Below are 23607 nucleotides of genomic sequence, written 5' to 3'. Positions count from 1 at the left end.
CTTAGGAGATTCAAGTGCTACTTCTGCATGAAGAAAATAGACATGGTACCCGTAGAAAAGGTTGGGTGGTTTTGGTTTGGCTTTTTTTTTCCTGGCAGGTTTTTTTGTACCAGCTACTGTGAGAATATTTGCTCTCCACAGAACAATGAACATTTATCACATAATAATTTAATATCTTTGAGTCAAAATCATGTGTGTCATACTCTGAAATACCCTGTAATGGGGTATTTCAATTACCTGTTTTCACTAGAGACTGAAACAGATGATGAGTAATGTTTAATCCTGTAGAGCTCAAATCTGTATTGTTAATAAGCATCCTGGTTTTATGATGTTTTTGCATACAAATTCTTTTTTTGAGAGGGGAAGAAGTATTCTGAATTTTCAGTCCCTGATTTTTTTTTTTTCATTTTTTACTAAAGCTAATTAATTTGTTTCCTACAAAGGTGACTCAGTTCTGTCTGAAGCAGTTGGTTCTGGACATAGGCCAAAGGGTGTGTTATTTATTGAATTTGTAAACTTGCTTAACATATTCTGTAGACAATTTGCTTGTTAGCTCAGACATGATTAAATGTGCTAATTGTATTGAGAAATAGAGATCCCAGTGCAATCCAGTTTAAGGCAAATACATCTGCAGTTGAAGGTATGAGAAGTGTCAGGTGTTATTTTAATTTGTAAGAGATATTTGCATAGTTGACTTTTGTTATTTTCTTTATTCTAAAGGACATTTAAATATGTATGCATAATCTTCTGTAAGTAGTTTGATTTTTTTGCCCACTGTACATACAGTTTAAATTCTTTGTTGTGCTGGCTAAGCAAATAAAATAGTGTGAAACTGGTGTAGCACAATTTCAGTTTTGCATTCCTTAAGGTACTGTACTCTGTGATATAGATTTACTGTAATACATTAAATTATATATATTTTCAGGAAAGCGTAATTATTAGCATAATGCATATGCATGTATATATATGAAGGAAACTCTCATGTGCCTTCAAAGATAAGTGATGCCAACTTCTTGAGAGAAGCACTGATCTATACTCAGCTCGTGTGTATGTAAGCATAGATGATGTTTACTGAAGTAAACAGAATCCAGACTTGCCCACGTGCAGATATGAAAAGGCTGTTATTTCTCACAGTTGCATGAGCCAGTAAATTATTATTTCCAGCTCTGCTTTGAGGGATATATTAAGTTTTAAGTAGAATGAACCATTTTTATATTTTGCTCTTGAAAATAATGTTGTCATTACAGCAGCTCAGCACCCTTTCCTTTTCTCTTTTTCAGATCATATGAACATTGAAATTTGAGGGGGGGAGTGACTATATGCTTCTCTGCACAACTGTTTTCTGAAAGTGTAGCTAAGTCTCTGTCAGTGATATTGCACTGAGACAGTATCATATCAAGCAACCTGATGGGAATAAATTATTATCATTGAAAATGTTCCATGAGTTGATTTTTTTTCTTTAGAGATAATTATTATTGTCATTGTAATATATTGTTGCATTTTGGTTTGAAAACAAACTCTTGCATTTCATTAAATTTCCTGGGAGTGTTCTGTCTTATAAAGAAATGTACACAGATATTGTGTAGCTGTGTGTGTGATAAGACATATATGTGTTTGTTAAAAAATAAAAACAAAACCAAAAAGCCAACCAAAACTTTAGTATTTACTGATGGGGCTTTATTAGAGAGGGTGTGAAATATATATAATAATTTCATTTTTCTTCCCACACACACACAGAGTCTAGCTTTTTCATAGAGTTGGCCAAATCGTGTCCTGTGTTATCTCCGTGCGGTTTGCTGGGGCTTGCAGCCTGTCTGACTCGGGGTTCTGACTCAGGGAAGCATCCCTTGCTGAGGTTTTGCCCCGGGGCTCTGTTGGCTGCAGCCCTGGTTTGCCCAAGGCTGGAATTGCTCAAGTGCTCTGCTGGGTCAGGGGATCAGCACCAGCCTGCTCAGGGCTCTGGTTCTCCTCTGGGAGAGCTGCTACCCACGCAGCACACGTTCATGTCTTGGAGCTAAGAAATGCAGCTGGATGAAGAGGGATGCAGCCCCTGGTGAAGGCTTGGGGGCAGTAAAAGGGGAGGCAGGCAGAAGTTTGCCCTGGCAGCTCCTGGGTTGTGAGACCGTGTAGTGAATGTTTGGGTTTGAGAGAATACTAACAATTCATTACAGGTTTTTGGCTGTCTAGTCTTTACCTAGTATTTTCTCCTGATTTTTGGCTTATTTACTCAGCTGATGGTCGGTTTCCCATTTCATGTGCTCCAATGTCAGTATAAGAAAACATTATTAAAAAAACATGGTTAATTTTTAAAAGTTTTTTCAGTGGGGAGAGATACTCTAGCAAAGTAGACTCAACAGATTTCCCCATTGACAAGCTCTCGTGTGACTTCTTGACCTAAAGGGACAAATTGTTTCTCAGATCCTATACCTATAGTCCTTTAACATTCACCACAAAAAGATGTATGGATAGTACATTAACTATACATGGGCTGTTATTGCATAGGGTTTACTTGATCTAATATGAATGTTTAAATAAATGCACATATTGGCCCAGATTTTAATCCAATTTACAGACTTGCCAGTAGGATTGGATGCACACTTCTGGGGAAGCTGTAATTGTGTGGATATAACAGAGATCAGTATATAATCAATTTGCTTTCAGTTAAAAATCTGAATGGAACATTATATTTGCAACAAGCCTTTGCTATTTCTTTTTTTACTTTCTGATATTTTTACTTGTTCTCCAACAGCAATAACAAACCTTTGCATAGTGCATATTCTGCATAGGATTGCTGTAAGCACATTTCATGGAACTTTTCAAATCTCACCTGCATGTATTTCTTACCATAAAAATATTAAGCCTCTGTCATAATTTTTTTAGCATAAATATAATTAAAGCGATACTGACAAGTGTTTTCAAGAGTATTTTCTGTGCCTGTATGATATTCATTCAGAGCTGTCTGCTGGCTCTAATCTTTCCATAGTCCAGTTATTTTCACATGGAACTTGTGTTTTATAAAGACCTTCTCAAAAACAGTGTTTCAAGTGCTTGGGCAGTTTCTGAAGAAATCTAAATTCTGTTTAAAGATTGTATGTATAATATCTAGAGAACATTAAGAAAAATACAAAATAATTCCTTATTTTCTTGTTTTATTTTCTTATCTTGAATCTCTTGCTGCTATAAAAAAGCTTTTGCTAGCACCCTTAAGGAAGGGTAACTGTTGCTAACAAAGATCTACAACATTCCTGAAGCCACACATCTTTTTATTTGCATCTGGTATTTCAGGGGTAAGCAGTTTGGGTGGATATTGGCTTGAAATGTGTATTCCAACAGGAGGTCTGTGACCTAACTTTTAGTTATTATATTATATTATTTACTTATATATATTATATTATATTATATTATATTATATTATATTATATTATATTATATTATATTATATTATATTATATTATATTATATTATATTATATTATATTATATTATATTATATTATATTATATTATATTATATTATATTATATTATTATATATATTATATTATATTATTTAGTTATATAGTGCTGAGCACCCTGCACCAGTTGGCTTGCTGTTCCAGAGCTGTGTTGGGTCAGTACCCAAAGCTCAGAGACTATAAAAAATCAGTGACCTAAGATTTATCTGTGCGTGGTTTCTACTGCATTGTATGAAAAGGTTTTTTTGGAATATTTTATTTCTTGCTTGATGTTACAGGTGAAATATCAATTCAACCCCTCCTTTCTTTTTGTATTCTGTTTTAAGTAAAACTGTTGGAAAAAAAATATTTGGAAAAATATGGTACTGGTGAGAGGTAGACGATAACAGAGATATTATATAAAATATAGTGACAAGGTCTTTTGCTAAAACATCGCCAATACCAGAGTAAAAAGAAAGTTGAGCCCAAGGGGATCCGTGGGTTTTTCTCTGTTTTTCCAGCGACTCTGTGTTGTGACCTGCAATAACCCCTCCACTTGAATTCCAGCTGCAATGGAATGTGGCAGCTTCTCCTCAGGGAGTGATGCAGCAGTGATGATTAAGATATTTAAATTCATTTTCTTTTGCAGCCTAACTTGGGATTTAGAAACAGGTTTTTTGAAATACATAGCTTCATTCAACATAAGTTGTATTTGGCAAAAAATTCTGATAACTAACTTTTTTAATGTCCTCTCTAGCTCCTTTAATCCAAAACATAGCAGAGCACAGGACACTGATTTTTAAAGTTATCCTTCTAATTTTTGGGCTTTGAGGTGTTTGAGGAGCAAGAAGTTTCATGTGTACATGTAAATTTATGCTGTTTGCTCTCCTTATCTTTTTTCACACAATGATTTTACAGCACAGATAGATGCTTTGTTCCAAAAACTCAATTGGTGAAGGCAACACAGCCAGGAAGAAAAGATCCTGGTGTGATTCATCTAATTGCTGAGCAATACAGGACCAGATCGTTCTGTCTTTGTCCCTGAGACCCCTCAGTGACACACACGCAGCGCTGGTGTTTGTGGTGCCAGTGCTCAGCTGCTGATACTGATTTTCTTCAGTGGGTGTGTTTTGATGCTGTCATGGCTTGCTCTCCTAAATGGCAAACTGCATCCTTTTTATTCTTCTGAAAAAAGAAGAATTTAATTTAATTTTTCTTCTGGAAAATTAAGGCGGTTCAATCAATTTCATTTACATTATGTATGTATATTTATATATATATATATATATGTATGTATAAATTGTATGTATTAATTGAATATGTAATTATTGAATATGTAATATGTTATGCTTCTTAAAAAGGCTTTCTAAGCACAGTTTTTAAAAAGATCCCCTCTCTCTTGCTTTTTACATTGGAGTTTTCCCTTCCAAGCATGCTTCCTCCCCCACTCATGAAGAGAGAGCCTCACCTCTGGGAGTCTCACCATGTGAAGAACAGGCATGAGACAAGGTGGTTTGGCAGATACTCAGGGAGCTGACAAGTTAGGAGGGTTTCTGAAAGTAAGGAAAAATAGTAATTGATTTTTTCTTTAATTTAATTTAATTTTCAACAGATGTGCTTGCTTATTGAGAAATAATTGCTCCTTTATTTGTAGTGAGATTTAAAGGTCAGAAAAACTGTTTCCTTTTCAAATAGAATAGAGGCAGCTGAATACTACTAATGCCATAACCTACATTTATCCAATTATACGTTTCATTGAGGGATTGGCTAGAATCCAGATGCAGTAGTTGGAATAAAAGGCTCCCTGTCATTTATGTCTATGTGAAATAGTTCACTGCTTGCAATTGAATCTGCAATACCTCTCATGCTTAAAAAACCCCAGTAAACTGGAATATTCTGGAGTGTGCAGTAATTTGCAGAGTGTTAAAGTGCTTTGCAGGCAGGTATTCTGTGTTCAGAACATTTTTCCCCTAAAAATATGCTGTTTTCTTGTGGAAATACTGATCTGTGCCATTGTTTTTTATTGTTTGCTTTGTGTATTTGGTATGCATAGTTTTGGTGGGAAGGGCACTGCCAGAGGCATTCTACCCTAATTTTACAATAGCAATAAAATGGCCTCTCCATACACATTTTGTGAGCAGAGCCATCAAGGGACAAGGACAGAGAGTCTCTGCAGCTCTCAGTTTAGCCTTGTATGTTTGGTCTAGGGTAGCAGTTCTTCACTTTGAAAGCAGGTGAGAAATAAAAGACAAATGATGTCTGGGCTTCCTGGGATTTGTTTACATTTGAAAATTCAAATTTCTCTATGATACTTGTCTAATTTTATGGATGTCCTGTGGAAGATTTTTTCTTTAAGACTTCTGCTTGCCAAGCACTTTTAAAAATGAGTTCTCACCCTCTTGTCGTAACTCTGCTTAAATATTCATCCAACTTTGTGCGCCGGTTTTTTCTCTTTGGAAAAGGTGAGAAATAAGAACGAGAACTTCCCTTGTGGATACTTTAAGATGCTTACTTCTGCTATCTCAACAGTCCTTTCCAAAATGAATTTATGTTGAAAATCTACTGCTTACTGTGGACTTCCCTGCAAAAAACATACCAATATCAGTAAAAAATGCACTATTGTCATTAAGATGCAGATCTTTCTACACTTATCTCAGTCTTTATCTCCATAGCTTATGAATACCTACTGGTTAAACTACTACTCCTGTTGAATATATGTTCAATGGAAATGACCACTTTAAAGCTGAAGAAGCCCATTTGCATGGGCTCTGAGAAGACCATGTTGTGGAAGGAAAACATTATGTTCTCTACAACAGCAGGAAATTAAAAGATTACTTATGCAGAAATAGTTGGCCAACACCAAGTAACTCTAGAAGTGGCATGCATTGGTTGGTACACTTACAAGTTCCACTGATGGGAGGTTGGGGACAGCAAATTTCCCTGTGAAACGTGGCCACCTGCCATGTTCTTGTGTTTAGTTCTTGTTTAGCAGTTTCTTTGGGCAAGTAAAGGCCTAACTTATTTCAACTACAGCTTTTTTTGTGTCCTACTGTATTCACACCCACCAAGCAACAAGTGGGTGGGCTTAGGCTATGGGTTAACACAAAGCATATGGCTTGCCTTTTTTATTCTAATGAGAAGAAAAGCTATCAAGAAAATGCATGCATTAAATTAGCATGAAAGTTTGGCATGGCTCAGACAAGATCATTGGAATGGGCTGCCAAGGCTGCCTTCCTCAAAGCAGCAGCAGTTCTCTGTTAAAAACTTTTGGTTAGACCTACATATATTCATATATAAATATGTCCAGATAGAGATACGTGCTCAGAAAACTGTTGGTTTTAAGGTATCTCCTTCTTCCTGCAAGTAAATGAAGGGATTTCTCCAGGTTGGAAACGTCTTTGGTTTTTTTGGAGGCCAGAAGAGTTAAGAGACCAAACCTGCAGGACCAATGGTAGAGATGGGTTACACTGACAGGGCACTCCCACTACCCCATCTCATTCCAGGGAAAAAAAGCAGACAGTCCTGTTACTGATGAGAGCAGAAATTCCTGGCCCTTCCTAACAGGCCAGGAGTTCTTTGTTCTCCTCGTTCTCAGTGGGAAAAAATTCAAATATACAGGACTGCCCTCAAAAGAGTAGTGACATAGAACAGGAGTCTTCATCCTCAGGATAAGAAAATGTAAAGATTAATTTTCTACACCTGCAGGATGCCCTCACTACACTTGTCATGTGGGTACTCCTGTTAGAGCACCTGCCTTTGCTAAGGGGTGCACAAAACAAGCTGCTGCTGCAAGCAGAGATTTGACACAAATAATACATCAGCGATCCAGAGATGCATTACAAAACATTAATGAAACCAGAGCACAAAGGTATAAATATAAATGTCCTTGGTGGTTTATTGTTCTTTGTATGTAAGAAGCTTTATTGTACAACTTACACAACTTTAGAATGGAAAAACGGTTAAAAATGTTTACAAAAAAAGCATGTTCTTAGAAAATTATGCTAGCAAAACCACTGGGAGGAGGGAAGCAAAAAAATCTTCAGTGTGCAAACTTTTTATAAAAATAGAAATACTAACTCTACAGGTAGCATTTCATGATAAATTATTTAAATAGCCTATCTACAAAATTATGTGATTAACTATTACAAGGGCAATGAGAAAAATAACTTATAAAAATACAAGCAATGGTATACAAGATGACAGGAAAAAATATAATACAACATCAGAAATTGTATTTGACTTTTTTTTTTTCCAATGCCATTTCCTTTCTGGGAATACATTTTCTGCAAAGAAATTTTTACTATGTACAGCATTAACTTTTTAGTACTACAGTAGCTTTAAAGTTTGTTAGACATTTGAACTCTGCTTGCTCCAAAGGTTTTTCTCAGTCACACAACAATGAGGTAATATTTGTACGTAAAACTTTCACCATGTTCGTTTCTTTTTGTTTTTTTCAAAAGACAAGGAAATATTATAGGTATAAGGATGCTGCCCCTTCTGTTGGGGAAAACAGTCTTTTAATGTACACATCAAGGCCTCTCCCTCTTTTGCAAGGAGCTCCTGCATTGTCTAGTCTGTGATGAATTCCTTCCTTTGCAGCCGCTCCTGGCTCTGGTTGGGCCCACTGAGCACAGGTAAAGCATCTCAGACATTGCCCAGCACCAGGGAGCATTAGCAGGGTGAATGGCATTCCCTCATCCCTGCGGATGGGACAGAAACTGCTGCTATCTAAAAGGATTTGAATTTTAGCACAGCAGAACAGTTGCCTGACAGGTTACCAACTGCCTTGCACAAAGAAAGGAAAAGCCAGCATTGAGCTCAGACTGAGAAAAACAAACATCCCATTGCCCACACCCTCACTCTTCCTTGTGTCTCAAAGACTTTATGGGAAAATTGCTCTTTGTAACAAATACATCACCACTATCTGCTCCAGACAAGACTTTTTTTTCTCAACTAAACCCTCTCTAGTTTCAGTATAGAACAGAGACAATAAATAATCTGTATTTACAATCTTACAGTCATGGAGACTTGTAACAATGATTAGGTGGATAGTCTTGACGCATTTCTTGTTGTTTTTATCAATAATCCCTCAGTCATTATAACATCAAGAATAGGCAAAAATAAATATTTTACAATTTTATCTACAGGCCCCTTTTCCTCCCCTCTAAAGAAGCGAGGGGTTTAAAACATCTATGGCATGTAGAAAAGGAATGTTTTCATTACATTATTTTTGTGCCTCTTTAACCATAAAAAGTGAAGCATGTGCTGGTTTCCTGAAGGACAGCACAGTGCTAGCTGAGATGGTGGTGCTTTCTGGCACCATATCTGAAAGAACACATTTGAAGGTAAGCAAGGCCAGCATCTAGATCAGGCAAAAACAGAATCTAATCATAAATCCCAGTTCCCCCAAAGCTGGTGTGATCCAGTGTACCAGTTTTTTATCCTCTTTCCCTCTTGCCATAATAAAAATCAGTTTTAGGATATCTGTTTTGTCCTGTGTAGTTCAGGAGCTGATCTAGCTCACCAAAACCAGAGCAAGGCTATGTTTTATCTGAAAGGTATGACATAGAAAACAATTTCTCCAAGTTAAATGGATGTAAACCAAAGTAGCACAGCCCTCCTTAAAAAATTCTCTACCCCATAAAGAAAGACCTAGAGTTCCCCCTCCCACCCAAACTCCCTCTTCCCCACACAATGAAAGGTCTTCAGTTTAAGTAGTCCACAGCACATCCAAAGATGTTCTTTTACAAAATGCTACTCCATGGGACCTCCAGTTAGAGAGGCAGTGACACTGCACTGTGATAAACAGCAAACAAATGTCTCTTTCCTACTGAAAGAAGTGTGCTTGTTCAGTGACGACAATTCTCATTTGCAAGACACGTTTGTTTCCTTCCACTTCAGCAGAGGTCAGATACCAAGCATGTTCTCACTTTCATTCTCTCAAAAGCATTCTCTTGAGGCAGGTCATGTGTTTCGAGTCCACATTTATGCAGAAAGAAGAAAGGAAGGAATAATATAATGGTCCCAGGATTTGTAAGGCTAAACTTTTCAAAAGGTGCAATTACCAGCATTTTTAAATAGTCTCTGAATCCAACAATCTTGTGATTACGAATCTGTGAAAAAAGGAAAATGTATGTTTAAATATTTCTGTGTATTATGCATGATTATATCCTAGTCATTAGTGCCCAGAGACATTTGTAGAGAAAACTGAAAGTACTTTCAATTAGGTACTTCCTTGAGTTAGACTTCATAATCTAATCTATGTAACTATTACATAATAAAGTGACTATTTCAGAAGACTAAGACAGCTGATACTAGTTGTATACACTTACCTCCACTAAACTTCAAGACTGCAATATATGGACAACCTTCTTTGCTTACTTTTAAGAAAATCAGTTTTTTACTTGCTCCAGTCAATATGTTGCATTTCTACCTTAGATTTTGTCAGATGTGCTCATTCATTCAAATCAGCCCTTCAAAGAAGAGTCAAAATGTATTTAATTTCTGAAACTCAACACGAATTTCTGATACTTTGAAATAACACAAAGAAATATACTTAGATTTTATATATTTAAAATTTTAACTGTGAAGAGTTTGTCAAGGTGCCCTGTTCCTGCCTGCAGAACTCATTTGAACCAGAACCACAAAAGATCACAGTTCAACTTTCCCTCTTGGCTCTTATGTCTTATGTTCTTGAACCAATTAATTTATATAGGATCTCTTAAATGCAATGTCATCCTTACCTCTGCATTCATATTTAAGGTCTGAGAAGAACACCATTTCTTGAGAGAAGACAAATAATCCTAGCCGACCACCAGCATAGGTTTTATCGTAGATTGGTCCTGAGTCTGCCATGATTTTCTTCCCTTCATACATTACAACCCTACAAAGAGACAAGAGCTCAGCCATCTCTGACAAGGTGCTGTGAGGCTTATTGTCACAGGCATCCACTTTTCCCGTGGTATTTAATTCAGATAAAAGGATGGCACTCACCTGATGTAGCCGGTCTTTGGTCTGTGGCTAAGTCGCCATCTGTATGCAGTGAAGTCTTTCCAGCCTATGTGACGAGGATCATGCCACAGAGTTCTCACCTGTGAAAGAATGCTTTTTATCAACCAAAGGCCAGAGATAACAAAGCAATTATTTTGACATGAAGGTGTCTTATTATTAAAGGCTGCAAATAAGTCATTAGGCTCTGTAGTAGCCTAGAGATGGAAATAATAGAAATCAACTGCATTTAAATTTACTTTTAAAATATGTAAATGGAAAGCTACGACTATTCCACTAACAATTGATTCACTGCTGCTGGGAAGCCTGTCTGCAGCAAGCAATCTTGTTAATTGTATATAATATTTTACTTGATTAGGAAAAATTATGAAGTTACTGGTATTTGGCAAGAAGTCTACATGATCAGCATGTGCAGGCCCCCTCTAAGTGTTTAATTTTCTGGAAGAACAGCCTGCCTTATGCAGAAGAGTGTGTTATTGCACTGAAGTGCTCATGTTATCAAGTTAAGAGTACTTCAGCATGTAGTAAGTGCCACTCTTACCTGGCCAGGAGTGTTTCCTGTGTGCCACAGAGCATTACGAAGGTGTTCTCCTGGACCAGTGGTGGAATTCACAACTTTGATGGAGAGACCTGAATAGCCTTGAGCTTTGGTTGGGGTGGAGTCCCAGTAAGACTGGGTGATCTGCTTCCACATGACAACATAGAAACGACTGCTAGATTGGTAGCCAAATACAAAGCCAGCATAATCATCATCCCTTTCTGTATTGATAAAGAAGGTACCACTGAAGTCCACAGCATTGAATTCATCAAAACCTATGGGGACATCAAAGAATAAAGTTTTAGGAGCTACTTTTTTACAATTCTTAAGTAACTCCTTAACAGTTACTTAGGTCCTCCTCCTCTCCCCCACCCTGACTAAAAAGCAACAAAACCACTCCTCACCCTCACTAACAAACAAACAAACAAACAAACAAATCAAACCATCCCAAACAACAGTGCCTGTTAAATTTTTCCCCTTACCGACTGCAAGGCCAGGGTCACAGTTGACTGTCTGAACCAGTTCTTTACCCTGGTGACGAACAACCCAGTTTGGATCATTTTGGGATGTTCCTTTGGGATCCAGGGGAATCATCTGAAATTTTCGGAAATCGGTCTCGCTAATTTCCACATTTTCAGGGCAGATATCATCAATGTCTGGCACACTGTCCTGGTCAAAGTCATCTTTGCAAGCATCTCCACGTCCATCACCTGTAGGATAAAAGTAATTTTACTGTTTTATTACCACCAGTGTTTGTTTCTGAGTCATATAGCTTGGAGTTGAAGTCTGACTTGCAGATCTCTGACTGCCCAGGACAGAAGCCACAGCAGTGACTGCATAAATGCCCTTTCACTCCAGCCTGATAGTGACTTAGGAGTAAGTTGGAGATGTGGTCACTTTTACATTGATCTTTACTCCTGAGAAGCACTATAAGAACATTCTGGGTTTTTTTCTGGTACAGACATTCTGGTTTTTTGTTACTTAGTTTTGTCCAACATTAAACAGTGTGAAAAAAATACCATCAAACTATTGAAAAAAACTCTTAAAATGTCATTATGATAGTGGCTCTTACCATCAGAATCAGCTTGATCTGGGTTGGCAACCAGTCTGCAGTTGTCTTTGTCATCAGGGATACCATCATTGTCATCATCATGGTCACAGGCATCACCTTTTCCATCCTTGTCGTGGTCAGCTTGATTGGCATTGGGCACATAGGGGCAGTTATCAAGGTTATTTTGATGACCATCTTCATCTATGTCCTGGTTGTTGTCACACTGATCACCTATGCGGTCAGAATCAGTGTCTTCCTATCAGAGGAGAAAAAAAACCAAAACATTTTAAAAGGCCACTTAAAGAAGGCTGAGATAGGGGTCTCTAAAATAGGAGTTTTAATACATGGAATTAATCAGGATTTCTGCTTGCTTTATCAAGAGCTAAGATGGATATAGTGGATGGATTAATACACAATGAAAACTGCCTGTGCTAACTGGTTTTGTGCTACTTTAGTCTTGTTCTGGTTTCAATTTGAATTCACAGCATCAGAAAGCAGTGTGATCATCAGCTATCTTGTGCCTTTGCCACGTCTCCTCTGTCACTAGTCTACCACACTGGATGCAGGGTGCTTTATCTCCTGCCTTCCCTGGCAGCAATGTGGTTTCAAAGGCCAATCCAGGGTTGCACTACTCTGTACTTAGTCAGTAGAGACTGTGACATTAAAACAGTCTGCCAACGCTTAGTGTTACATCCTCTACACCACAGCTCAGTTTTCTCTATCATAAATGCTCTTCATGCCCCCTGATTCATCAGTCAAGACAATTGTTCCTATGATGGTGACAGATTGCATTAACTAACTAGTGTGATTGCTGATCACATGTTTTGGCCAGTCATTTGCATGATCAGCTCCTGAACTAGGAAAAACAATCCCGTCACCCCTGAGGTTGCCTCACATTTAGCCTGGTAGTCTTGTGAGCACAGGTGGGTGACCCTGGTGTAGACAGAAGGCATACCACACACTGTTGGATTAGTTACTAATTCTGGCACTGGAAATCCAATATCTCCACTTCTAGAACTTGATTAGGATAGTGTTTGGAAAGCTATTAGAGTCTAAAAATTTCAAAGTCACAAGAGAAAGGATCCTCCTGAAAGCAGCTGCTTCAAAGGATCTTCAAGCAATTCCCTCCCTCAAGTGGGGAAATAGTAAAGCAAGTGACAATGACTAAGACATTTTATATTATCGGTTTAAATTCCTCAAGTAACACTGCTTTTGGGCTACATGGCCACACTACACTACATTCCACTGATTTGAAACTGCTTTTCTAACCCTTCAAACATTCCCGTTGTGTCCCTGAAGCTATTAAACTTAGTCTTTTAACTGACAGGATGCCACAGGCTTAATCTACTTCTGCCTTCAGTTTTTGAATCAGTAAGTTGTCTGAGAGTCTGGATCCCCCTGGATTTTTATGAAGGTGAATTTTACAAGTGTCAGAATACACCTTTTCCTAAGAGAAAAGCAACTTGTGCTGCCTTCTACTTACTGCTAGAAAATTTATCTTCTGAAATGTAGTTGGCTTCAAGTTTAGGGACAAAGTTTAAAGAACAGCTTTGTATCAAAGTGAACACAGCACTACAGGCTATGAAGAGAGTAGTTCCACTACACACATTTTACACAATGTTCCCCAAGTATTTCATATTCTCGCTGTGAGGATCACCAGAACTGACATACCTAAGAAATGTTTAGGTGACAAGCACATGCACCAGTCTCACAGATCTTCACTACAGAGACTTTTCAGAAAATACCTAGCAGCTGTTCAGACTCTGAGGGCATGTTATTTGATAAAGGCACCAAACTGGAAAGCAGTAAGAATTGATTTGTGACAAGTCAAATTTCAGGTGTAACCTGTTCAAATGTTTTCTACAACACACAATGTGCTGTATTTTCTAGCACACTAGTCCTCTACTTATAATTCAAATCCCTTACCTGGTCAGGGTTGTGTTCCAGTGGACAGTTATCACACTGATCTCCAACACCATCCAAGTCTGTATCCCTCTGGTCTACATTGTAGACATACTGGCAGTTGTCCCTTTCATTAAGCACCCCTGTAAAAGTTCATGAATGAAAATCAGACATCTAAATGCTGCAAAGGACTGTATAAAGCCACCACACATTTCTTGATACGTTTTTAAAGCATTTTGAGCAGCATTTGAAAGCTTTGAAACGTGACTCATCACTAGCTCTGTCACAGACTTCTGCTCCTATTGCCTTGTGAGAGTATGGCTAGAATTGAACAGTGCCAAATTCCAAAGTGAATTTCCATTAGCCCTAACTGTTCCTTCAGTAGCCTTCATGTCCTGAAACCACCACAAGGGAACTTTAGTGCGTCCAGGGATGAAATGTGGTAGGAAATCAGGATTATATTGTGTTCATTTGATTTATGGCTGATTAGAAAACCATCTAAAGGAGTGATCAGAGGCCACCTACCATCTCCATCAATATCTATGGCACATGCATCTCCTTCTCCATTGTTGTCAGTGTCAGTTTGGTCAGGGTTGTGATTGTAGGGACAGTTGTCACAGCGGTCACCAACATCATCCCTGTCATAGTCATACTGCTGTGGGTTATAGATGAATGGACAGTTGTCCTGCAAAAATGAGAAAAGCCAAGTTTTAAAATGAATCAAATTAAAACTTTAACTAGAGTCTGCTTATGCTTGTACTGCTATATGAAAGAAGAAATAAAAAGTGGGGAAACAGTTAAAACTCAGATGCTACTATCTCAAAACACCCTGGCACTTGCTGGCACGAGTGTATGAATGGCTGATTGAAAAATGAAAATTCACTTCCAAAGCTCAAACAGCTGCAGAAAGTTTGTCTGCACAGTTATGCATATCTAAGGTTTCTAGGATAGCTGTCAGTGCCAGCAATTTCCTATGGTCCTCTCAAGCTAGACCCCAGCTTTGGGAAGGGGAGTGGGAAAACCACATTCTCAAAGGCTGTTCTTTTCTGTTTCTTACCCGGTCATCAGGAATGCCATCATCATCATCATCACTGTCACAGGCATCACCAATCCCATCCTTATCATAGTCTTCCTGCCCTGAGTTAGGCAGATTAGGGCAGTTATCCTACAAAGAAAGAAGTACACAGAGAGATGTTCACTCCTAGTATTATTACAATATGGATTTGAGCAGGTAAAAATCTAATAATTAGGCAAAATTGTAACACCTCAGTCAGGTAGGAGTAACCTTACTGTAATTTTCTCAATTTAAGCTAGTCACTACAGTAGTAATTTTAAAAGTAAAGATTGGTTTGTTTTTGAGAATCTTACCCTGCTGCTCTTCCCTTGGAGATTGCTATCAGAACAAAGGTGATATAGGTATGGCCTAAATTAGACTCTTCCTAGAACACTTACAACAATCAGGCTTCATTTTTTTCCCATATCACAAGAATATATAAAGCAATACACCAACAGCAAGAATCTCCCAGCAATGCCTTGACAATGGCATCCCTACACCTCCTCTATCCCTAGGTTATCTGCAGGAGAGAACAGTTTAACAGCTTAGGCTGTTAGAATGGCAGGTGGTAAAAGAGGATAAACTTACCTTTTTACAGTGGTAAGTAGCATTGGCAACACAAACCAGGTTCTCATTTGGCCATCCATCCAAATCTGTATCTTCTCCACAAATGATGCCATTGCCAGCATAGCCTGGTTTACATTCACAGCGATACATGGGGTCACTAAAGTGGCCAAGGTAATTGCATTTGGCATTCTTGTTGCAGTCATGTGTTCCATCTGTGCATGGATTACGTGGCTTGCAGACCTAGAAGACCACAAAAAACTTAAACTGGCTGAAAACATTGTTTTATCCTTCACTTTTCTCCCAAAGATTCAAATACATCCTAATCAATCAGGCAAAAAAAAAGCCTCCTACATGGCTTTCTTCCAGTCCTCAACTCCAGTACCAGTCTTAGTACTAATTATTTTTCTTGTTCAAACCTTATGTATTATCAAATGGAACCAAGCACTAAGATATGAGGCACATACTTTTGTATCATTAGTGAATACTCCTGAGTTACTCTTAAAATTATGTGTAACCTCTGAACCCTGCGTGGCTGAGGAGGATAATGATATTTAAAACTAATTTTGATCTTCAAAATAAATTGATCAATGCTTCTTCTGTTCTGAACCACAGAAAATGGTGTTTTATTAAATGCTCCAAGTCTTTTTTGCCTAGAACATATAGGTGTTTTCTGTTTTTTAGAAACTTTGTGAGATTTCATAACCCAGAACAAGTCTCAAATTGACAATACCTGTTTGTTACTCATGGCATCCTCAACACTGCGACCAAATGGCTGTGTTCCCGTGAAACGTGGCGGGCAGGGCAGACAGTTGTACCCAGGCTCAGTATTCTCACACCTGTGCACTCCATTGAACACAAAGCAGGCATCAGGAACCTCTTTGCACTGAAATTGAGTTTGAGATAAAGAAGAACAACAGTTAGCATTATGAAACAGTGACTCTGTCCTCCCTTTCCATTTTCTTTCGTTCCCTTTCAAGGAGAAAAATACAGTCTTGTTACCTCATCAATGTCTTGGCAGTGAATGCCATCTCCATGGTAGCCAGCAGGACAGGCACCACACTTCCAGGAGCCGTCAGGGGCACTGGTGCACGGAGCCCCTGCAAAGCAGGGATTAGACAGACACCCATCTGTGAAACAAGCAAGGAGATGTTATGATAAAGGACACTTTACCGTGCTGCTACAGCACCGTATTTGGCTGATATACTGTTCTAAAACTCCAGCGCTTGAGGTTTGCAGACCTTACAGTGGTATTTTCAAGATTATCAACAACGTTCAGATGTTTATGGGCAAATGGACGCTCACCAATTGGACAGTCCTGTTTGTTGCAGACCTGAGTCCCTCTAGCTTCACCTACACAAGTCTTCCCACCATACTGAGGCTCGGGATTGTTGCAGAGACGGCTTCGCTTCTGAAGTCCTCCTCCACATGTCACTGTGCAAGCATCCCACGGAGACCATGGTCCCCAGTTGCCATTAACTAAAGGGAGAAGAAGATAGAAAACATGTATTGCTCTAAATTCATTGCTACAATGAGTTTCTACCTGACTGAGGACTTTACTTCTGTAGGGAGAGCAGGTCAGACATTGTTCTGACACAAATGACAGAATGGACTCCATGGAAGAGGCATAAAAATAGTTTCATCTGAAACTAACCTGTGAGGTTTCATATAGCACACGTCTAATTTTAAAGTGAGAAGAATATTAGAACAAGCTTACTTAGTAACTACTCAGGATGTTCACTAAGCTACCAATTACTAGTTACCACTAGGACACACTTACTTGGGCAAGGATCTTTCTGGCAGGCTTTGTTTTCTCTTGCTTCACCCTCACACGGTTTGCCATTCAGCTGTGGCACTGGAGAGTTGCAAAGACGAATTCTGGTAATGATGCCCGTGCCACAAGTGACAGAACATGATGACCATGGCGACCAGTGACTCCAGCCACCATCCTGTTTAACTACAAGAGAGATTTCTGTTACTCATAATTTCTGAAGACTTCAGCTGTATAGCACCTAGAACATAGCCAGTACCAGGACCAAAGACTCCATGTGTAATGGATAGCCTCCTGACTGTCACAGATCAAGTTTTGCAACTAGGGAAATTTCATACCTAAACTGGCATCATGTTTCATCCCGGGAGCAGTGCCCAAACATGCCTGTTTACTGCATTAACCATCTGCTCCCCTCCACCTTGTATTAACAAGTCCTTAAAGCTAGAAGCCAAGGATCCATGCCAGTGGCAGAGCTAAATGGTAATCCTTGCTTTTAACATTCTGCCAATAAAAGCAGCTTCTGTTTCACTACCAGCATGAGTAGATTAAGTACTTACATCTCTTATCACACTCCTGAAGGTGGCAAGTCCTGGTCTGCACAGAGGAGCCTTCACAGCGGTTGTTGAGACTGTCACAGGACCGGCCTCTCTGCTGAATCCCATTACCACAGGTGACAGAACACGAGGTCCACTCAGACCAGGGAGACCATCCATCGTCTGCGTAGTCGCTAGCTGCACAGAGTTACAGCTCTCAGTAAGACTCCAGGTAGATGCCTTTCCATACCTTTTCTCCCACCCCTCTCTCCGCAAAAAAGGACACCACCAGAAGCCACATTCACCTTCCTTCTTTGTGTAAGGACATGAACTCAAACATTTCAGTATGTTGCATATTGTAGGAAATATTTGAACATGTACGATGAAAGTGATCAGCCTCAAAGACACATCAGATTAACCTACTTCAGAAGCACAAGGCTCCCCTTGGATAGCCAGTTCTGGTATACTGCAGAGCAGCATGGGTCTAGTTGGAGGTGAACAACTGCTACAGGACTCTGAAAGTGGTAAGTACTTACGCCAGCACCGAGGGCAGCACTCCCCATCAGGCACGGTGGCATTGGAACAAGGCATGAGAGGACAGGACACTTTCCGGCATATAGTGGCAGAGTTCTATAATGAATTGTGAGGTTTACAGTTACCAAGCAGAATTTAAACAATGTCTGGAGTCTGGGTAAATAACAGGGACCTTTTCTGCAGAACTTTAAGACTCAGTAGCGTACCTAAAGCAGAAACCCTTGTATTTAGAGCTAAAATACAACCCAAGGGGTAGTCCCAGGTATTTTCAGTCAAATTTCATCTTGTTTCCATTCTCACCCATTATTTTTTAGTCAAAAGCAGAAATATTTTGGTTCTGTAGCAGTTTATCAGTAGTAGCTAGCAGATGCTGGCTCGAGTAAATGACTACTATGTGATACCCAAAGTACAAGGTCAGATTTCAAAGAAATGAAAAAAGAACGAGAAGCCAACATTCTTTTCAGTTAATATGGATTTAAGCTGATTATATGGTAAAGATAAAATGAGTTTAGTGGACTCTGCTCAAGTGCTGTGCAATCTATAACTTATAATTATGAGGTTTTTGATCTGTAAGCCAAACAGGCAGGGTAAGAACACCCACCCCCAATCTCAATAGGAGCTACAGGGCACTCTGTAGTTTTGCCTCTTAAAGGCAGCAGCTTGGTCAGAAGAATGCTCTCATGATTACTATTTCAATTTCCCCAAGCAAATTACTAGATTAAGGCAATTGCAGCTGACATTGAGTAAACAGGTTGGTAGGAACAAGGCAAATGCAAAAGTCACAGTACCACTTCCTGACTACAAGACAAAAGACACAGTGAGCTCAAGAAGCAGACACAGAATTTGAGTTGCCTTGTATTGCACATCTACAAATACTTGACTTTTAGTTTCTAAAGAGTGGCACACTTATTAACCCACTGTTTGGTAGACTGGTATCCTAAAACGCTTTTGCTAAGGTATACTTAAATGGAACAAGCAAATAATTTAAAGAAATCCTGAAACTGTACATTTTGTGAATGTTTACAACATTCAGCAGAAGTGAAACAAAAAAGTTAAGTATCTTTCCAGGTGATCCAGGGATTTAAACAGCTAAACTGAAATCCAAAAGGTATTGCTGTTCCATATAATCTGCAAAAGCTAATAGGACACACCTAGAAGCATTTTCTAGATAAATAAAAGCACAAGTTTAAGTGCCTTCACTGAGTACTAGAATGTCTTTTTCTACTAAGTCAGCAGGAGGTTCACTGAGGACAGAATGTAGATCTAGAAAAGCTGATAGTACCATACATTTGTTGCGTTGATAATGACTTTTAGTTTACTGATGGACTTATGTAAAGAATACAGGCATTACCCAAATTAAGGAACTAAAACTGTTAATGGCTGTATCAGAGTGATACATATAATTTCAGAGTTTCATATAATTTTCTAGAATACTGCTGTTGAGACAAGGTATGGAAGCTGCCTTTATATCAGAGATCCAGCTGAATGAAATAAACTGAGTAATTCTAAGGCTTTTCTAGTATGCTCAGTTCTGTGTACAATTCACTCTTTCTAACAAACAATGCAGTTTAGAAATATCTGTTAATTCCAGCTTATGAGTTTATATTCAGGTGATTTTTGAACATGAGGAATCTTACCTGGCAAGTACATTCAGTGCAGCTGTCAATAGTCCACTCCTCTTTATTTTTGTGCAAGACCCCATTATGAATGCATGCTCCAGGAGTGATCTGCACTACTTTGGCAATGATTTCATTTTCTTCAGTCTTGGGGGTGAGAAGCAAAAAGAAGATATTTAGGATTTAATACAGAAATACACCTTTTTGCTGTTTACATAGGCTCTCAAAAGTCAGGTTATAATTAATTCACTAAGTGCTAGTTAATGAAAGGTACCATGAAGCTGACCATCACTTACCACTTTTCGGACTCTGTCTTGAAGTGCTGTGACCATGGACCGTAGCCCTTGCATTTCCACAAACATATTTGTTAGTTCATCACAGGAAAATCCACAGACTGCTTGGATGTCCTTTGTTTTATGGCCAATGTAATTAGTGCGGATAGCTGGGCTGGAACCATTGATGGGGTTGTCCAAAGTAATGATTGCACTAGTGGCTAAGAGAAAAAAACAGACATGAAGTAAATGCATTTTATACCACACGCATTTATCATTCCAGGGTAGCACCTGCTAAACAGCTGCCACCAGATTCATTAGTGTGCCTGCAGAAATATAATCTTATTTCTTATGCAATGTGGATTTGCATGTCAGCATACTTCTGAGTTCTGTTTCAACTTGTCTCTCTAACGTAACGAGACATCTTATTTTTAATAGGTCATTGGAGTCAGAAGATTGTAAACTTACAGCTGGAGCAGCCTTTGTTCCGCAGGATAGTTTCCAGAGTTGTTCCAAACACAAACCGCACGTTCTGCAGCAGACCCTGTGGACAGAGGAAGAATTACAGCGACTCGCAGCAACTGCAAGGGAAAGAAGTGCCACTTGCACTTGGAGAGACCGAAGGTCATGCAAGATCTTACAGAGTAATTTCACGACAGACAGACGGAAAAGTGAAACATATTGCTCTATTCTCCTTAATGAGAACCAGCCCTGCTTCCTAACGGTCTTATCCTTGAGCATAAGGACTTGGCGACTGCCCAGGCAGGAAGGAAAAAACCCATGGATTTCTGAATCTCATATAAGAAGCTAAGCAATGAGGCTGCAACTACCTGTCTGGAAGCTTCAGTGCCTTCTTATTGCTGCAGAAAGTTCCATCCCTGCAATTCTAATGCTTTACCCTTCAAACTCCATTAGTAAAGTTTAGCAGATTTAGAGTTCTTTGTTGCTGTTTAGGCTCGTTGAGTAGGTAATGCACCTTCAAAACAGACGACTGAAAATTCTAGGCAAAAACATAAATGAAAGCCTTACCTGGAAGTTGTCATTGACTCCCCCTTTGGCAATACGGAGCCTGGCACTGCTGGCGAGGTCCCTAGTGAAGATGTTCTGGATGGGGATGTCCAGCTCAGCATTCTCCATTTTCTCACACCCCACATAGAGCTGAGCTCGGTCCTCCTGCACAAACAGGGTGATATTCTTCCAATGTCCTGTAGCTAGCAAGACATCCTCTACTGACACTAACTGCTGCTTGCCATCAGCAGAAAGGCTCAGGTCCAGGGAGCCTGCCTTCCCATTTGATACTAGACTGAAGACGTGACCAGAGCCATCTTTCTGTTCCACAGAGAGCAGCGTGCCTCTGCTCTTCTTGGCTTGCCGGAGAGTGGCCAGGAGAATGAAGCCCTTCTCAGCATGGATGGCATCTAATAAGTCTTGGAACTTGGAGTCAGACACAGCAGGGATGCGACTGGCATCTTCAATGCGGTAAGCAGGGCTGGAGGATTCTGGTCCCTTCACCAGGTACACCCCGGGGGCCCGGCGCCCAGCTCCCTTCTTCATGAAGCCGATGAGTTCAAAGAGATCGAAGACGCTGTTATCATCATTCCTGGACTCTGCAGGGAGAGATCCGGATAAGCACCATGAGAAAAGGACAAGAGGCTGAGTAGGTGTAAATCTCCCAGGACTGCTTAACATTTTGGCTCCTGGTGCACATCGTGCAAGGCACAGTGCCTCACATCAGAGCACAGACAGCAGCTCTGATGGTGCAGCAGTCCCCCCAGGAGCTGCTGTGCAGCACTGCATGTGCATTCTTGTACAGGAGCCAGTCGGCGGCACAGGAGTGCCAGGTACCCGCTGACTGACACACAAAGGTAGCAGCCATTCCGGCACCTCATTACACTCCAGCAGCACAGAAACAGACAGCGAAGCCCAGTCTGCAATATTCCTATGCTAGGACATGTCAAAGCGAGCTTGGATAATCTAGCTGAGTGACAGTAGCACAGTAGCAGCTTCTCTATGTCACCAAGACGGCAGCGCAGTACCCCATTCCTTCTTCAGGCAGCTCCTACATCATGTTCCTCCTTCCCTCTACTCAGTGCAGAGGTAGACAAGCTACATGCTCGAGATCTGGAGACTGCGTTCCCATTTCGGAAGGCTACACAAATTCCACACCAGAGAGAAGTTTCCTGTTCCCACCTAGCTGATGCTCAAATTAAAACGTTTTTGTTCACTGAGAGCTTTGGAGCTCTTTACTACCGAGCACAACTTCATCTGCCTACACAGGCACCAAAGTTTTTTATTTTTGCCCCCGGTACCAGCACAGAGCTGCCTTACCTGCAGTGCGCTTGGTCTCCGAGCCGCCGAGCACGAGGAGAAGGAGGCAGAGAGCAGTGGCTGGCCCCATGGCAAAGGTCGGTCTGTGAACCAGCCTGGGGACACACACGAGGAAGGTCACGGCGCTGCCGTCGCACCCACGGCCGGCGCCAGCGAGGCTCCCGCAGGCAGGGAGCTGCGCGGCGGGCACGGGGCAGGTGCCCCCGGCCGCCCTGGGCCGGGACAGCCAGAGCGGCGGGAGCCGCTTCAGCACTCACCTGCGGGAAGAGCGATCCGGGCGGCCGGCGCCGGCCTCTGGGTACCGGCGGCCAATATCCGCGGGGCCCCGACTGTCCCGGAGCGGGAGCGCGAGCAGCGGCGGGCAGCTGTGGCGGCGCTGCCGGGACTCTGCGGGCGCCGGCCGCCGCGCCCGGCTATAAAGGGATGGCTCGCATTCCTGGGCGCGCGGCGGGCCAATCGGCGGCGGCGGGGCAGGAAGCGGGAGGCGGGAGCCGGGTGGCTCCGGGGCCAGGGACAACTTTCCGCAGGGGCCGGCGGGCGGGGGCGGGCGCGCCCCGCGGGCCGGGGCAGCGGGAGCACGCGGAGCCGCCGCCGCCCGGCCGCGCCGCCAGGGGGCGCTGCTCCCTCGGGGCCTCCCGCGCCGCCCGCGGCCCCCCGCGCCGCCCGGCTCCCATCGCCTTCCCCGCCGGCAGCGGGCCCGGGCGAGGCCGCCGGGAGCCCTCGTTCCCTCAGGAGCCGTGAACCCTGCCTGGCACCCGCCTGTCCCGCCGCCCGCCCGGCGACCCGGCCCCGCTCTCCGGCCCCGGCCGCAGGGGGGGCACCTGGCGGGGCCCTGGAGGAGAGGTGCGCCCAGACGCCGCTGCCTCCGGCTGTCCGGAGCGCTGCTGAAAGCATCCTCCACTTAATTAACGCAATTCACTTAATGAGACCTTCTCTGCCTGCCCACTGGTTCCAATACACAGCACACAGGACACTGGGTTCACCAAAGGGCAATAGCGCGAATTC

General features: G+C 41.2%; 2 protein-coding genes across 2 annotated transcripts in view; one reads left to right on the top strand and one right to left on the bottom strand.

Annotated features, from left to right (window-relative positions):
• Positions 1-1856, top strand: part of FSIP1 (fibrous sheath interacting protein 1) — a 66152-nt gene extending 64296 nt beyond the window's left edge. Inside the window, exon 12 of the mRNA XM_058026432.1 lies at positions 1281-1856. Within this exon, the coding sequence (XP_057882415.1) occupies positions 1281-1303 (23 nt within the window). The 3' untranslated portion in view covers positions 1304-1856. The remainder of the gene's footprint in view (positions 1-1280) is intronic.
• Positions 1857-7326: 5470 nt separating this feature from the next.
• THBS1 (thrombospondin 1) lies at positions 7327-22905 on the bottom strand. Its single transcript, XM_058025906.1, has 22 exons — positions 22860-22905; positions 22603-22697; positions 21304-21881; positions 20743-20818; positions 20299-20495; positions 20024-20149; positions 18389-18482; positions 17877-18050; positions 17329-17505; positions 16854-17027; positions 16551-16678; positions 16282-16434; positions 15573-15791; positions 14988-15095; positions 14456-14615; positions 13955-14073; positions 12050-12284; positions 11460-11687; positions 10981-11252; positions 10425-10522; positions 10175-10314; positions 7327-9544 (listed from the first exon to the last, which is right to left on the bottom strand). The coding sequence occupies exons 2-22, from the start codon at positions 22670-22672 to the stop codon at positions 9537-9539; spliced, it is 3534 nt and encodes a 1177-aa protein (XP_057881889.1). The 5' UTR covers positions 22673-22697; positions 22860-22905; the 3' UTR covers positions 7327-9536.
• Between the last annotated feature and the right edge of the window lie 702 nt (positions 22906-23607).

This window comes from Melospiza georgiana, chromosome 6 (genome assembly GCF_028018845.1).
Source record: "Melospiza georgiana isolate bMelGeo1 chromosome 6, bMelGeo1.pri, whole genome shotgun sequence".
NCBI classification, from domain to species: domain Eukaryota; kingdom Metazoa; phylum Chordata; class Aves; order Passeriformes; family Passerellidae; genus Melospiza; species Melospiza georgiana.
The sequence above is the reverse complement of the archived record's forward strand: the minus strand, read 5'-3'. Positions and strand labels throughout refer to the sequence as shown.

Coding starts and splice junctions, on each gene's coding strand:
- THBS1 (XM_058025906.1), bottom strand. CDS start 22,672: ATGGGGCCAGCCACTGCTCTCTGCCTCCTTCTCCTCGTGCTCGGCGGC. Junction 21,882..22,602: donor GGAGACCAAGCGCACTGCAG/GTAAGGCAGCTC, acceptor CTCTCCCTGCAG/AGTCCAGGAATGATGATAAC. Junction 20,496..20,742: donor GAACAAAGGCTGCTCCAGCT/GTAAGTTTACAA, acceptor TTTTTCTCTTAG/CCACTAGTGCAATCATTACT.